Source organism: Loxodonta africana, chromosome 9 (assembly GCF_030014295.1).
Source record: "Loxodonta africana isolate mLoxAfr1 chromosome 9, mLoxAfr1.hap2, whole genome shotgun sequence".
NCBI lineage: Eukaryota > Metazoa > Chordata > Mammalia > Proboscidea > Elephantidae > Loxodonta > Loxodonta africana.
The window spans coordinates 76,880,366-76,897,310 of NC_087350.1; the positions used below are offsets into that span (position 1 = coordinate 76,880,366).

General features: G+C 49.8%; 1 protein-coding gene across 5 annotated transcripts in view; it reads right to left on the minus strand.

Annotated features, from left to right (window-relative positions):
- Nucleotides 1–15,803, minus strand: part of NR4A3 (nuclear receptor subfamily 4 group A member 3) — a 44,516-nt gene extending 28,713 nt beyond the window's left edge. The window contains exons 1-6 of one of the 5 annotated variants that reach the window (XM_064291669.1): nucleotides 13,436–15,803; nucleotides 11,145–11,254; nucleotides 9,121–10,222; nucleotides 6,853–7,808; nucleotides 3,119–3,248; nucleotides 2,471–2,643 (exon numbers count right to left, since the gene is read on the minus strand). In XM_064291669.1, the coding sequence (XP_064147739.1) occupies nucleotides 2,471–2,643; nucleotides 3,119–3,248; nucleotides 6,853–7,806 (1,257 nt within the window). In that variant the 5' untranslated portion in view covers nucleotides 7,807–7,808; nucleotides 9,121–10,222; nucleotides 11,145–11,254; nucleotides 13,436–15,803. Of the gene's footprint in view, nucleotides 1–2,470; nucleotides 2,644–3,118; nucleotides 3,249–6,852; nucleotides 7,809–9,120; nucleotides 10,223–11,144; nucleotides 11,255–13,435 lie in introns of those variants that run through there. The other 4 variants (XM_010587801.3, XM_064291667.1, XM_064291668.1 and 1 more) reach the window with 4 other exon arrangements.
- Between the last annotated feature and the right edge of the window lie 1,142 nt (nucleotides 15,804–16,945).

Here is a 16,945-nt window from a genome sequence, read left to right on the forward strand (position 1 = left end):
CCAGCTGGGACAATTCAAAGTGCTGGGGGAAGGTTTGCCACTGAATGACTAATTAGGCCATGTAGACCAATAATTGGATAATTTGGGGCCAAAAAGTCACTTTGGGGGCCTAAATTCTCTGGACTGGCTATTAATAGCCATTTCAAGTGTCCTGGAACAAGGTTAGGTCTGTGCTGTAACCTTAGCTTAGGCAGCCAAAGGAAGCTTCATTAATTCAGAAGGGCTGCATAAGGAGAAGCCAGGGGTGCCTCAAGGAAGAAGTCTTTATTCCTGAATGCTTTTCCAGCACCCTCACCCAATGAAACTGGAGAGGCAGCGAAGCTTTGCATTTAGCACAGACTTTGGGGTCCAATATACTTGGCTTCTAATCTGAGCTCTGATGCATTAGCTGTATGACACCGGGAAATCAGTCCTTCAGCCTTGCCTTGTTTTAATTTCCTCATCTGTGAAACAGAGCTCATAATACTTACCTCAATGGTGCTGCCACACAGTTACTGGACATGTGGTGCTCATACTCATTAGCACACTCAACAAACAGTGGGGTAACAAAGTTTGATCCAAGAGGTAATGTACAGGGCACTGTGCTAAAGATTTGACAAGTATCATATTTAATCTTCATAAACAACCTCAGGAAGTAAATATATTAGTAATTTCTATTCCTATTACCCCCAAATCAGAGATGAGGAAACTGAGGCATTAAGAGGTTTATAGTCACTTGCTCAAGGTCACCCAGCTAGTAAATGGTGATGCTGGGATTACTTATTTTAACCTAAGCCTGCATGATACCAAAGCCTAAGCCCTTAACCACTGCATTATTCTTTTATGCTAATATTTGAGACTTGACTTTAGTTAAGCGATGCTACTTGTAATCAGAACAAGAGTTCTCAACCTTTGATATTAAGGGTTTACTGTACTTATATGAAATGTTGTGATGAGGTAGGGAAAGGAGGCCTCATAGTCTGTAACGAAGGTGTGAATGAGGCAAAGGGGCATGGAGGGCACACCAATCACCCCTTTATTGCTGTCCACATTGTAACCTAAAAGAAAGGCACATAGCAGAGACACACTCAACAGACACACTCTTTGCCAGCCACTGAACCTGAAGTTTGAAATGCTGATTAAACCTGGGGAGAGTCAATCTGGTAGTAGCTGCCAAGCCAGATTAACCAACCTGGCACTCCTGGACAGGCAACCCTCTCATTTGTGTGCAAACTGTGTTTCTATGTTTTCTGTTCTTGGGGTGAGAACTATTTCTATAGTTCACGGTTGTTGAAAAGATTAAATGAGACAATATATACAAGAGTGCCTAGTATCTTGCCTAGCAGGTAGAAATTGCTCAATAATTGTGATCTTCCCTTTCCTGCCCTCTTCGACCAAGACCCTGTTCTAATAGAAGTTTGCTTTTCTAAGTCCTTTTAAAAATTACTTTACGATAATGTTATACAAGGAGCCCTGGTGGCACAACGGTTAAGCACTCAGCTGCTATCTGAAAGGTTGACAGTACGAACCCATCCAGCCAGGTCTGAGGGAGAATGACCTGGCGATCTGTTTTCATAAAGATTACAGCCAAGAAAACCCTACGAGGCGGTTATACTCCGTCATACCAGGTCACTATGAGTCGGAATCGACTTGACACTGCCGAACAACAACAACGTTTATACATTTGCTCAGAAAATCATAGCTCTTCTGTTATCCCAATTCTTGGAAACTTGCAGAGCTCAAACTGATGAGATTCAAAAACATCTCATATAAAATAAAATGTTGATGTTTTGGTTGACTTAAATAACAATACTGGGAATCCTTTATGGCTTTCAGAACATTTTCACAATCATCATGCTTGTGTGACTGATGTTTGCAACCCCCTCTGAAGTTAAATATTGTAATTATCTCCACCGTAGGCACGAGGAAGCCAAGGGCAGAAGCCAGGTGACACAGTCAGGAGGCCCCAGAGGCAGCATCCATCCCAGGCCTCCTGCACCTCCTGACGTCAAGGCCAGTGCTTGCTCCTCTCCATCAATGGTCTAATCCCCCTGAATAAGCAGCAAGTCAATAAATGCCAATGCAATTGGGCAAAATGCTTAAGGGTAACTTAAGGCTCGCCCAGATAGTTTGATGGCAATACGAAAAAAACAGTAGTCACTTCGTCTAGACTGTGAAAGATACCTACAACTGTAATTCACCTGTGCAGATTTTCATTGGCACAACCAGCAGGAATCCTGTAACAATGGGTATGACAGGTGCAACACTGTCAGGGTCACTTATTAAGGCATTTAGAGATGCAATAAAGCAAAAAGTATTTGGTGCAACGGATGCACTGAATTGCTAGACGGAAAGAGAAATACAGAAAAGGTATGACAACTGTCTAGCACAGTGCCAGGTACAAAATCATTCAATCAACAGTCATTACTAGTATCATTCACAGAGAGAGCTCCTGATCATTGGTTTGAAAGCAGGACATCACAAAACTTACTCTGGAATAATCAAGATCTCTGGGTGTTGAGTCTGTTAAAGCTCGGACAAGGGCATTCATCATACAGATCGGAGGAGAAGGTGGAGAGGGCTGAGAAGGTTCCTGCTGTAACGGGCTCTTTGGTTTGGAAGGCAGCCGACCTCTCCTCCCTTTTAGACTATCTGTTCGGACAACTGATGCCAAGAGAGAGAAAGGAAGAAGTCTTCAAAGATATCCATAAATAGTCATAAATCACAAAAAGGAGTCAAAACACATCACAGTTGAACAATTGTTAATGAGGCTAACCATTTAACAGTGGCAATAAGTTTCAAGTAATATTCACACAATGATGTAAAGATAGCTGAAACAACCAGCATAAAAACCATTTCATGCTTATATTTGGTAATGAATTAACACTAATTAGAACACATATGTATTCTATTTCTTAAGCGGAACACATACTCATGTACACAAGCTTTTTATTGATTTTGGTGAAAAATTATTATCGGTAGTTCTCAGTTACTTTTTAAATGCAAACACAAAGCATAAAATAAAATGTTGGAGGGACAAAGGAACTACAAAAATATATTCCAACATAAATTTTTATCTTTTCTCATGATACATGAGAATACATATAAGCAAACTGGATAAAAAGCACTATACTCTTACCTTCTTTAACCATTCCGACACTGAGACACTTCTGAAATCGACAGTACTGACATCGGTTTCGACGTCTCTTGTCTACTGGACAGTTTTTATTTGCCAGGCAAACATATTTTGCATTTTTCTGCACCGTTCTCTGAGAAAATACAATACAGAGATAGTCAACAAATAGTTTCTGGGAAGAGGTAGGACCTGACAAGATGTATTTTAATTACAATGTGAAAAAGCGACAGTGCAATTCGTATAATTAGATAAATTTAATTTCCTAACACGCTAGCCTGCAGGAAAAACAATTTTATTAGTGTTCACTGCTGACAATGAAAATCATCTTGGATTGTTCTGAAGCAAGTCTCAGGAGACACCCAACTCTGAATGATAAAATCATATCTGAAATTACCAGGTCAACATACCATACCTTAGAGGATTAGATTATCTCCACTTTTAATATCCCTTTGGGAACAATTTCCTACTTGTTCCACTCCCCTGATTATTGCTGACCTTATTAAAATAAAATCAAAGTTACCCGGGATATACTTTGTTTGCTATCACTATCATAAGTCAAATATCACAGGAACTGGCTTTGTTACCCAATAGAGATGAAATCATAAAAATGCAAAATCAGTACTTGTGTAGTTAAAACACACAGGAAACAATGTTTTAATGCAAACAAAACAAAACAAAAACAAACCTATTTAATCAGCCTGTGTAGTGTGTTTTATCCTTAAAAGAAAGTATATGGCAGACTGACTATTTCTGACTTTGAAAGCAAGATCTTAAAATTTTATGCTAAACCCATTGTCACATCCAAGAAAGCAAAGCAAAAACAAAAACAAAAAAACAAAGAGAGAAAGAAGGAAATATGACAGCCATGTGTTTTCAACGTAAATTCCATTAATAGTTCATTTTGGTGTCTACTATTGCCATAGACACCAAAATAGTGATGTTGAAAAAGACACATTATAAACTTGGACTTGGATATAAAATAATGTGTTTTTCTGAATCACATGGAATTAAAAATGACAGGCGGAGAAATAAACATATGTTCTCATCTTAAAAGAATGTTTGAATTTCTTTATTAAAAACATTCGTGCAAATGGACGTATATTTACCACTTAGGGTACAACTGTTCAGAAATTACCTCGATCTACACAATTCCAAAAAGAGCAAAGTTGGTAATTATTTGGCAAGACTGGGCTGCATTAAAAAAAAAAAAAAAAAAAGAAATCCAGATAATTTGAGTTTTGTGTCCAAAATTCTAGATTTACTTTTAATCTTTACTTTCGGTCATCCATAAAGCCATGTATCAGTTCTCACTCTATCACCTTTTAATTTCATTTTAGGGGAGAGTTTTTAAACTGCTTACATAAAAGTTAAAAAACCTAACAAAGCCAACGTATTTCAAGCAAGATCCATTTCTTCTATTAGTTTAAAAGGCAAAATTCTAAAAACACAAACATACTCCTGAATTTCCAACATTCAGGGTGTCTCCTGAATGACACATCCTATCACTGAACATACAATAATTTCTAAAACTCTTTTCTTGCCATCATCCTCAAGACTATATACCAATGTGAGTGCTGCTGGCATTTTGCTTCAGGTATGCTGTACATTGTCCCAGTAACCTGAAACCTTCCCTGTATTTGTGTGTGCCTGCACAGTTTAAGGACAGGGAGAGATCGTTATGGTTCAATCACTGAATTCCCATCATTAACTGCACTTCATGTCACATTTTTAAAGAATTCAATTTAATGGTAGAAAGCCACCGGGTAGAACCTGCTCCTGTTCCCTTAATTAACAGATCCGTGGGGTAGTTCTCCTCCATCCCACCCCCCACCCTTTCAAGTATAGATTTGTTTTCAAGGGATAGCTGCAGAAAAGGGAAGCTGTTGGGGAACGTTTAATTGACATTTCTAGACTTGGAATGTATTACCACGCCTGTATTTTGGTCAACTCTCAATTACTCAAGGGTGATTATATTTGTGGGTTATTCGTGCTTCCCTTAATTGTTTTTCTTTCTATTCCCCCTTTTCTATTTATTTCACTGCCCTTCAGCATTTCCACTGGGATGCTGTGAAAATCAAATCTGCTAAAAGAATGCAGCTACTTAAAAGTAGCTCTGGTAAAACTTTGGTAGTTAAGACAGAAAAAAAATGGTGAAACTGAGGGATCCAGATTTACAGCAGCATAGCCGTGCATACTTGTACTCAGCCGGCGTGTTGCAAAGGCTTTTCATAAGCATTTTCTCATTTATCTGAAGGATTCAATGAGTCACATGGTTCCTATTCCCAGATCAAAAATAACTGCTGTTGTTGGTATGCGCACCCACAAACACTGGAATTTTTACCAACACAACGAAGTATTGCTTTTATGTTCTTTTAAAAACTATAAAGAGCTTTCATACGCATATTATCTCATTTAATACAGCCCTTCTCTGAGGTATGTTTTATCCACTGATAAGGAAACTGAGGCCTAGAAAGAAGTGTCCCTTTCAAAGTCATACAGTTAGTAGGTGGCAGATCCAGGACTCCAATTTGAGTCTTCTAATTCCAGCATGCCCCTGGATACATCCTACTGGCCTCCCAAATCCTGTACTCAATTAGCATCCAACTTCCCCATCCTTCCGCCCTGCCCTCCTCTGGACCAGGGAGTGGTTGTGTGTGGGAGAACATCTGTGGGCTTGAAAATGCCTTTGATAAAGTGAGGACAGTGGCACACAGAATTAAGTATCTGAAGAAGTTCAAGAGTCAACAGCAAAATGTAGAGCAGTAAGTAAACAAGGTTCATCCTCTTGAGCATGGAAGGAACACTGAGCTCAGGAGTCAAATGAAACCAGCTGGAATTGCCTCACTTGCAGCTTAAATTACTGTTTACACAGGCCGACACAAGGGTCCTCACCTCTCCAGGATTCAGCGTCCTCATAGGTAAAATATGGGTGACGCTGAAGACCCTCTCACCTGTATAACACTTCCCTGGGTCTATGAGATAATGAGCAATGCCCACACTTGGTATTGTGTGTGGCAGAGAAGTAGGGAAGTGCTCCTAGAGGAAACAGTGGGTTGGTGAGACCCCGAGTTCTATCCTCCACGGAGGGAGCTGTCCCAAACTGCATCTGGCTAGTTGCCTCTGTCGATTCTGCAGCTGCTGAGCTGCTGGGGTTGGCATCCTGCCTCCATCTCACTCCCTGGGTGTGTGTCCTACACCAGCGGGATAACCTCTTTGGGTCTCCATCCCTCATCAATGAAATAAGGATGATTAAAACCTATCTTCAAGACACTGTTAATAAGAACAGCTAGTGAGTGGCCAGAATTCAATCCCAGGTCTGTCTAATTCTAGAACAGTAGCTCTTACTGGGAGGATTCAATGAGATATGAATGTCCAGGGCCTGACACAGAGAACCCAGCCCTGAATAGGTCACCCTGGATGGACAAACAAGGAATGCAATGAGGTTCCTGCACTTTCGAGGACAAAGATTCTTTTGAGAATCTGCTGAAAGCTCTCCCTAGAAAAACGCTCACACTCAATGTCAGGTCCATCCAGGGCGCTTCCTGTACATGGGCTTCAAGTTAAAAACCTCTGAGAACGTGGATGTGAAGGTGCTAGGAAAGGCTGCAGCAATGCACAGTGTAACAATTACACCTGTCACACTGGGAAGGACGAGGATCATCCCTATACCCACCCAAGCGGGTGGCCGAGGGGGCTGGTTGAGGAGGGGAGGGGGCGCCAGGAGGCGGCGCGCTCACCTTGAAGAAGCCCTTGCAGCCCTCGCAGGTGCGCACACCATAGTGCTGGCAGGCGGCGTTGTCCCCGCACACGGCGCACGTCCCCTCGCCCGACGACGAGCTCCTGTTCGGCGGCGACGGTAGGCCGGGGCTTTCGCCCAGCAGGCTGGACGAGGCGGCGGAGGCAGTGAGGCCGAGCGGCGGGAAGGCTAGCGCGGCTGCCCTCTTGGCCAGCGGCAGCCCGTACGGGTGGCCCTCGAGAGCGGCGGCCTGGCTGCCCGCGACGGCGGCGCCCAGCGGCAGGCTGAGCGCGGCGGCGGCCGTCGAGTCGTAGCCTAGATGGTGGCCGCCGGCAGGGCTGGGCGCGGGCGGGTGCGGCGGTGAGGGTTTGAAGTGGAAGAGCGGGTAGCGCGCGCCAGCCACCGTGGGCACCGCCTTCATCGGCGGGTCCAGCAGCGGGCCGGGCGCTATGCAGCCTGGCGCCGAGGGCAGCGCTTCGTCCCACACAGCTCCCGCCTGCGGGGGAAAGCTCGGAGTGCTGGGGGTGGACGGCGGGGACTGCTTGAAGTACATGGAGGTGCTGGGCAGCACCTCGTCCTCCGGGCCAGAGGACGGATGAATGGGTTGTTGCTGCTGCTGCTGGTGATGATGGTGGTGATGGTGGTGGTGGTGGTGATGGTGGTAGCCGTGGGCGCGGCCCTCCTCCATCTTGATCAAGGGCCGAGGCCCAGATGGCTGCATTTGGTACAGGCAGGAAGGCTTAAGTTCGTAGCTGCTCGAGTAACCCTCCATGAAGGTACTGAAGCTGGGCAGGGAAGTGGTGGCAGTGGCTGTGATCTCGGTACTGCCGAAATCCATGGTCAGCTTGGTGTAATCGGGGTTCATGATCTCCGGGGTGTACTCCGAGCCGTACGTCTGCGCCGCATAACTGGAACCTGGAGGTGAAGGGCTATACTGGGCTTGCACACAGGGCATATCTGCAGGGACAGGGGAAAAGTTCACTCAGAAGCAAATCGGTACTGGATTCTTAGCTAACAGCGTTGCATCCACTGCCCTCTAATTTAGGAAATAGAGAGGAAGTGACATCCTCCTCTCCTTCTTGTCTGACCTTGACATGTCCTTGAGAAATTTGCTTTCCCTCATAAGCCTACAGATGTTTAAAAAAAAAAAAAGTGACTTTGAGTCCTATAAAGTAATTGGAGCGCCTCCTCAGCCACAAGCTGGAGGACAAAGAAAAAGCCAGTGAATGCCCTATTGGTTTATTTTTTGGGAAAGAGGCCATTGGCCCGCCAAGCCACACACGTTGATTTGTAAACCTTTGCGTCAGTAGAAAAGGTGCTCTATGTGGGACATACTGGCCGAGAGAGACAAAGACATTGTAACATTTTATGAGTGCCAGTGGAGACTGCCCACACACATTGTGGTCAACTTCTCCCACTCCCTCTCCACCTCCCCGCCCCCCCACAGAGACAAGCAGCCTGCACAAACTGGACCCCACCCCTTGCATGACTTCAACCAACTAGGTGGAGAGGTGGGAAAGTAGGCCCAGGAAATGGACTGGGGGAGTCTGTGCCATCTGCAAAGAAAAAGAGCAGCAGCTGCAACAAAATGCTCTCTAAACTTGCTTTCTGCCGTATGCATTGCTGTTGTTGTTAGGTGCTGTGGAGTCAGTTTTCACTCGTAGCAATCCTGTAGGACAGAGTGGAACTGCTCCATAAGGTTTCCAAGGAGCAGGAGCGGCTGGTAGATTTGAACTGCCAGCCTTTTGGTTAGCAGCTGAGCTCTTAACCACTGCGCCATCAGGGCTCTTACCATATATACGTATACACACACATACACATACATACACATATTTCCAACTCTGACTAATAAAATGTATCAGTGGCTGTTTATGACAACAGTTTACAGCTATTATGATAGGTGAGCTATTCTATGTACTTTCTTTCAAGAGAAGACTTAGTGCCCTGGAACAGAAGAAAGCTGTTTCTGAATAGCTCTGGTTTCTCTGCCAGCCCACAAAGCAACTGTATCCAAGGCGCTGACTCTTGTTAAGAGGGGTTCAACTGGGTGAGACTGTCCTGGGAATTACTGGATCCAATGGATGATTTATCTAATTATTTCTCTTTCTTTACAGCTAAATATAAGTGCTTAAATGGGCAGTTTTTGGTGGTTGGTTTTTCTGAGCCAAAGGAAAACCAGGTGCTAACGTCTCTTTGGAGCCTCTAGTGTAAAAGGTGTGACTAATAGAAAAGTGAGTAGTTCATATTTCCTTTGACATCTTTCTCTTACCCACATTTCCAAATCTGATTGAGTCATACGTGTATGGGATGAAATCTTGACTTGAAAAAAGGTGATGAGGGCCTGTTGGAAGAAGCAGTGATGAGGAAAGGCCGATTCAAGCCTTAAAAGCAGGGCCTTAAAGAGACACTATTTTGGGGTTAAAGGATTACTTATCTTGCTGTCCGGTTGTTAGGATGAAATGTCTACTGGCTGGTCTTTCATTTATTTTCCTTCTCTCTTTCTTTGGCACCTCTAGGATTTCTCTGTTAGTCTTTTTTTGTCATTCCTTCCTGACAATCCCTGCCTATTGCTCTTCTTTGTGTCTTTCTGAGGTTTTCAGCTAGAAAATGAACTTGCTGGGGCTGTGTTCTATTTGTCTGTGTCTCTCTGGTGTCTACACAGGCCTGGCACCTAGTAGCCTTTTAGTAAATGTGTGAAGAGGTTGTGGAAACCAAACCTACAATTCTTTCTTCTGCCAAACTTCAATTTAGTTCTTAGTTTTCAGTTTAAATGCCTTTTTCTTTTCCTCTGAACTTCAATGATCCAAACTTCTCCTGCACCCAAATGATTATGGTTTTATGAAAATGCTCTGTGTTGCTCTAAGTGACCCCATACTCTTCGACACATAAACTGGATATAAAAGGATGACAAAAGTGAAAACAGTAAAATGTATAAAAAAGGACTCTAATCTATCAGTGTATTTATATTTTTTCTCAGAAAAAAAATAATTTTGAGAAACGCAACGCTTAATTTAGTCGGCTGTTCCATTCGGTAGCAACAGGGTGTGGTATACAGAGAAGCTTCGTCGGAAGAAGCCACCTGTTCTGTGAAATGCGTGGTGCAGTCACCGCCTCAGAGCTGGGCAAGTTGGGGTGTCTGGCTCCCCAACCCACCTCTCCCTGCCCAGGAGGAAAAAGGGATCGTGCATAAGACCTACCTGGAGGGTATCTTGCGCGCTGAATGGTTGTGCTGGGGGTCTTTCCAGCAGAGGCTGAGGGTGGAGGAGGTGGGGATGTCCGGGGAGGCGAAGCGGCGGCGGTGCTGCCCGGTTCCGCTGAGGGTGCAGTCTCAGGGCCCGGGCTCACCGGGCTGTGCTCTTCCACAGTGGGCTCTGCGGGCACCGGGAAAGGGGGCAGAGGTCACAGTGAGGCCAGGGTAGGCCTGGGGTAGCTACAATCGGGGGCTGGAGGGGGCCTCTAGAAATGCTGTGTTAATTACAAAGAATTAAGAGGGTAAGGAGGCAGTGCTTAAGAGGACCTGCGTCCCTTGGCAATAAAACATTACATTGCCGCGGGGAAGCAGCGGAAAGGTGTCTGCACTCAATGCACTCACTGCCGTTTTGTGGCACCTGGGCTGTGGCTAAAAAATATGCAGCCAGTAGTCGCCCAGAAATTAATTCTGTGGCCTCACAATTTGTTCAAAGCTCGCAAAGACAGGAAAGCTGAAGACAGACAGAACACTTGAAGAACGAGTTCCGCCCGAATTCGGGGGTCTGTGGGTGTGCACGAGCGGAAAATAGCTATTTTCCAACTCCGCCCGCCCCCAACCCCTCAAATACAAATTTTACACGTTGCATAGGAAATGCACAAGGTCCAGAACGAATGCATGAATACCCGGAGGAATTATGAAAGTCTGCGCTTTGCATTCTAAATGCTAATGGTGCTTTGCTTCTATTAGCCGCAAGTTTCGGGGGCCAGGGGTCAAGCAAACAAAAGGGCACAGTGGAAATAAGGCCCGAGCTGAAAGCAAGGCAACGAGGCAGACGGCCCTCGCGGGTGGTGGGGCGGGAGGAGGGAGGCCCCCGGCACCCAGCCGGTGGCGGCCCCGAAGGTGGGCGGTTTCGAGGCTCACGCCCACCCCGGCCCAGAGGGGGCACATTCCGGAGCGCGCTGAGGACGGCTCCTGGGCGAGCGTCTCTTCGCACAGCCGCAGCGGAACTTTATAGCTGAAAGCGACGGTCGGCGGACTTTGGGGAAGGCTCCGGCGGCCCCAAACTCCGGCCTGTAGCGCCCCCTTTGCCCGGACCTACTCACAGCTCGAGGGGTGGGAACGTGGAGACGAAAAACCCCAATACCTTGGGGTGTGCGGGCCGGTAGGGTCGTGTAAGTTTCATTCCCCGCCGCCCTTGCGCCCCCGGGCTTGCCTGCAGGAAGAGAGAGCGGGGCCGGAGCCCCCGGGTCAGGGAAACGCCGCCTTAACGCTCTCGACGGCCAGGAAACGGGGATTCCCTTGCAACCCCAACCCCAGCCACAGTTGCTCCGACGGAAAGCTTGTGCTCGCTCCAGCGCGCGTACCGGCTAACCTCCCCACTGTGCAGCGTGCGCTACCCGCCCCGCCCGCATCTTCAATGGGGGTCTCCAGGAACACCCCCGCCCCGCCACCGCCAGTAGGTGCCCTCCTTCCCCCTTTCCCCGGGGGCCTTTCAAATGGAGACTTTCTCCGAGGGGAGGCCTCTGATTCGGGTCACGTCTCCCCAAGCAATGGGTTCCCCTCGAGAGCCCAGCGCCTGCTGGAGAAAGCCCACCACCTTCCTACCGCTAAACCTAGCGTCTCCCGGCTCTCTCCGCCCCCCAAACGGCCGGTTACCTAGGCAAAGCCTCCGCGCCTGGAAACACGTTCAGCCGTGCCGGCTCGCGGCCGCCGGGGCTGGGAGCACAGAGCCTCGAGGTTGTAAATTAGGAAGAAATAACTACCTCTGTCAAAGCCCCTTTCTTTCTCGTGGGCAGACGAAAGGAACACCCCCGTGTTCCCCTCCCGGCGGTAAAGTGTGTGGAGGAAACCGTGAAATGCACCATTGTGACCCGGACTCCTCCGCGGAGTTTCCAACCCTGGGGGGCGGGGACCGAGGTTGGGCGGGGGCTGGAGGAGTGGAGGAGCGACCGACAGAAAGGGAAAGACAGATTCTCAGAAAAGACCGAGGGAGACGGCGACAAACCGCGGGGAGAATTTCTGCGAGCGCACAGTCCCAGGAGAGGGGGTAGGTGGGTGCGAGGGGGAGGGAGAAGGTGAGGAGGCTCCTGTGGACTAAGGAGTCTTTGATATTCACATTACGCACTTCTCGTTCAGCTAAGATAAACTCGCATAAACTCTAACTTCATTCATTGTATCCAGTAGCCCTGTTGGGCAGCTTTTACTTTCTCTGAGTTCTATCAAATATTTCTCCGTCGTGGTTAAAAGGGAGGTTCAGGGTTGGATTCGCGATGAAATAACTAAACGACTCCCTGTACCTCTCTCCCAGCACCCTAAGGCCCTGAGAAAACAGCCTGAGATTTCTCATAACCAAACTTCCTTACAGCTTTTCCCTGTGGAGAATCCGGAGGTAGAGTCAAAAGGCAATCTCCAAGAACGTTTTTTGGAATCTAGGAACAAATGCATTCTCCCTCACGACTGTCCTGAAGCCTCCAACAGGTTCTAGAGGTGCCTCTGGAAGGCAATCTCTCTGGCTGCGATCGCTTGACCACTCTCCGCTCACGACCGATCTTTTCTACTGAGAGTAAAACACTCGGAGCAACTTCTCCAAAGGCGCCGAGTTCTACCAGTTAACAGGAAACCATTACTTTCCCACACCGAACCAAGGCCAGGAGGAGAGGGACACGGTTCCCACGAGTGTCTGGGCGCCGGAGTCAGCAATTACACCCGATTACCTCCGAAGGGAAAAGTGTAAACGGGCAAGTCGAGGACGCCGGCAGACGTGCCTGGCGGAGTCCCAGGCTCATTTCCATGCAATAAGGCACATTCCTACAATTACGCCCGCTTTCCTGGGATTCTCCGAGCGCATCTGCAAATACAGCCGCCGCTGCCCCGGCCCGTTCCCTCCTAAGCTCACTCCCAGTCAACTAGCTCCGGAGTCACCGCTAGATACCTTAACTTGGACCCACCAGAGCCCCTGTTTTCAATCCTACTTAAAAGGTAGGAAAATTACTGCCATTTATCACCGGAGCTGCAACTCCCTGCCGCTGCCGCCGCCGCCGCCGCCGCAGCCGAGAGCATCATTACCATGACAACTAGAGCCGAAATACCCTGAATTACATCGCTGGAGCTGCTACTGCACAAACCCCGGTCCTCCTCTTTGTTAGAGGCTTTCACCTCTCCGGATTGGGGGGGGGGGGCGGGAGGAATCCCACGCGCTCCAAAGATACCCACGGGACGGCTCCGGGGGAAAAGTTTCAAATAAGAACCCACCGGCCGCGAGGCCAGCAAAGCTGGTGCTGGGAGGCGAGGGGAAAAACCCCACACTCAAAGTTGTCAATTTCAGGAGCTACGCTCCCCATCGCGCCAACTTTTTAGCAAGTCCCCCTATTAAGTAGGCGAATGTCATACGTACTTGAGTGCTGTGGCGATTCCGTCTTTAGAGCGAGTTTCTAGAGAGCTACCCCAAAATCTGCACTGACGAGGGGTCAGGGGGTCGCAGCTGCTGTCCGGGAAGAGCTGCCGTGTATAAGCCCAGCGGCTCCCAGAGGCTGTGAGAGGCTGGCGGGGGATGCTGCGATCCCGACTCATGGGAGAGCGCGGCCGAAGGGTTCCGCGGGCGTCCTGTCTCTGGCTGCGACCAAAGGGGAGGATGCCGCCGCCGTTCCCACCTCCACGGCCACCGCCGGCGCTGTCAGCGTTGCAAAGTGAGCCCGGGAGGGGCGTCCGGCTACGGCGCCGCGCTGCACCGGCGAGGGCGCTGGGCTGGAGGGGTGTGAGCGCGCGGGAGAGAGTGGAGTGTGTTTGCTGAGCGTGTGTGCGCGCGTGTGTCTGTGTGTGCGAGTGAGGGAGCGGGTGTGAGCGTGTCTGTGTATGGGGAGCGGAGGAGGAGCAGGAGCTGAAGGGGTGGGGGGCGGGAGGCAGGAGACTCCGCTCTCCCGGCTGCGCGTTCGCTCGCTCTCTCGGCACGTCATTTATGCCACAGGAGCCCTAGCGGCCTCTCCATAGAGTGCCTGGAATGCGAGACGTCAATGTGACGCCATGGGACGCTACGTCACCCTCCTCCTCCCTCTGGCCCAGCCGGTTCCGCGTGTGCGAGGGAGGGTGTGTGAATACGTGTGCGCGCGCGCGCGCGTTCCCCGGCCATTCGCACGTCTGCACAATGGAAACTGCGCGGCACAGCCCGCCTTGGCCCGGGGGCTTTTCTGACCCGCGCTGCCAACCCCTTTGCGGCGGCGCTGCTGGTTTCGGCGCGCGTCTGCTGGAGGGTGCAGCGGCCAGCCGGCGGGTCAGGCGGGACCGCCCGCCCAGCTGTCAGGCTCGGGTGGAGTAGAGTTGGAGGAGTGCTTCTGGCGTTCCTCCGAGGCTGCCCCGAGGCAGGGAGCCAGGGCGAGGGGGTAAGGGAGAGGGCAGCTCTTCCGAAAGGGAAGGCTCCGCCAGCCAGCTTCTCTGAGTGACCTGGCAGACGGTGCAGAAGTCAGGCACCAGCCCGAAGACTCCCGAAGGTGCAGCTGCGCTTTCCTGGTGCAAGGGTTCTCAAACTGTTAATGTCTCTTCGGCCCTGTGGGACAAGGTTGACGCCCCTCCCCCTCCCATCATTTGCGGGGTGCAAGTTTCTCATAGCGATGAAGAGGACTCCAGGGATAAGGTTTTATTTGTGTACATTTACGGTTACGGCGTGGGTTTCCTAACTGGACACATTATAACCCAACGAAGTGCACAGCCATCACCCCCGCGCGCGCTGCAGCAGAAACTACTTAATGTGTATAAAACAAATACACACGTGTTGAACAGCTGAGTAGGTCTGACTGTTGCAAACCATCCTCCCCCCCCCACTAGAAATTGAACTCACAGCTCGCACTTTCACTTTTTGATGGCTGTAGACGGGTCCCCCCTCCTATCTTCCAAATTAAACATTTCGAAATCAATCAACAGAAGTTATTAGTCAGTCCCTCGCTAGGGGTTTTGCTCTGGTCTCCTGAAACACATTTGTCATGAAATGGTGTGCTGAAAGCCTGGGCGACTGTGTGAGGGAGAGCAATTTCTTCCTGGAAATGATGAATTTGAGTGTGGATTTTTTTTGCTCAAAACAAAAACAAAAATTCACCGAAGTTAAAGTATCTCCTACTTCCAAAGGTTGCTTCTGAGTGAAAACAACTTCTTTCAGAAATTAATTTTTGAGGAGGCGAAAATATTTGAGTGAAGTAATACAGACGTGGTCCCCATCTAGTCCGCTTGAATCAGATGTTACACTTTATTTCTTTGACCTGTTATAATCTTTGAGTGTGTGTGTGTGTGTGTGCTTGGGAGGGGCGGAGTTGGGGGAGGATCCCATTGCTGAAGGCACAAGTTTCAGAATCGGAGAAGGGTCGACCTAGAACCAGAAACTTGAAAACAAATTTGTATACAAATATAAAACACATGTATGTTTCTTCACCTCCACTTCTACTTCAGACAGAGGGTAGTGTGGAGAAGACCGTGGGAGGATGCTCCGAAAGTTGACCCAGCTTAGAAGACCCGAGCTTCTGCACTGTCGCGGGTCCCAATCCAGTCTTGGAAGGAAGGAGGGCGCTCCTACATTGTATCCATTGAAAGGCTGGAGGGGGGAGCAGGACCTGGAGCCGCTCCGCGCTGACGCACGCAAGGCGCGTGATTGACGCAGGCGATGTTACTAAATTCGGCGGTTGGCCTGGCCCCGCCGCCGGCGCGCGCTGCAGATAGCAGAGTAGGTTCCCCTCGGTCACCCCCGCCCCTTCTCCATTCAGCGCTGCCCCGCGCGGGGCGGGGCTGGCCGGGCGGGGCTCACGGGGCGGGGCGGGGCGGGGCGGGGCGGGCGCGCGGCCGCGCCGGGATCCGGCCGAACCAAATACAGTATAGTCGGGCCTGGCTATTTTTAGCCGGGCCTCAAGCGCGAGCGCGCCGCGCGAGGGGGCGCCCTGACCCCGCGGGAGTGCGGAGGGGGCGGGGGCGGAGTCGCCATCTTGGGCTCCGCCGTGCCCTGTCCGATGACCCGCGACGCCGGTTCGGGGTCGGCGCCGGGGGTCGGGGTGAGTGAGTGTGAGGTGTGGGAGAGAGGGGGGCGCGGGACGGCTCTCCCTCTCTCCCGTGTGCCGGCTGCGGCGTGCGAGGCGTGTGAGGCGCGGTGGCGCGGGCGAGGCGGCCGGGCGCGCGGCCGGCGGGCTGTGCGTGTGAGCGTGTGGGACGGTGATCCCCGGCCGCTGCTAGGCCCGGCTGTCCCGCCACCCGGCAGCCCGGCCGGCCCGGAGTCGCGTGGGGGCGGAGCCGCCCGCGGTCGCCGCTTCCTGAGAGCCGGGGATACCCCTCCCGGACGTCACGGAGGAGCCGAGGCGGCGGTGGCGGCCCGGGGCTCATCCTGCACTTGCATCACGGGTGCGGCAGCAGCTGCTGTTGCTCCTTTGTGGCTTTTTCCCTGTTGAGTAACTGCTTTGTTAACTGAAAATACCATGACGGGCCAGTGTGATCACCAGCTCCAGACCTCAAAGAAAGTGAAGCTGTCAGGCAAGAAGAGGGAGACTCCCCCCGCCGGCTGCGATGGTATCTGGTGGGTGGGTGTGTAGAGAAGCATTTGACAGTTTCCACGTATTACTTCTTGCCTAACTCTTCACCCCTAAGAAGGTTTAAAAATACTTTTATTTCCATGCTGTAGAAATTTAATCGGTGTTCTGCACCCCACCCATTCCCCCTTCAGTTTAAAATCTTATGCAGAGCTGGAATGACTGTAAATCAGGAACCCTAAAATTAGGTACAGTTTTTTTTTTTAAGGGAAAAATGACATCTTCCAACGATTGTCTTGAATAAGCTACACCTTTAAAAGTTTATCTGTAAAAGGCCCTTGCCCACTTTGAGCAGTTATGAAGCTACAAATCAAGTTTGTTCATATGAATTGGACTCAGTGATAGTTTCA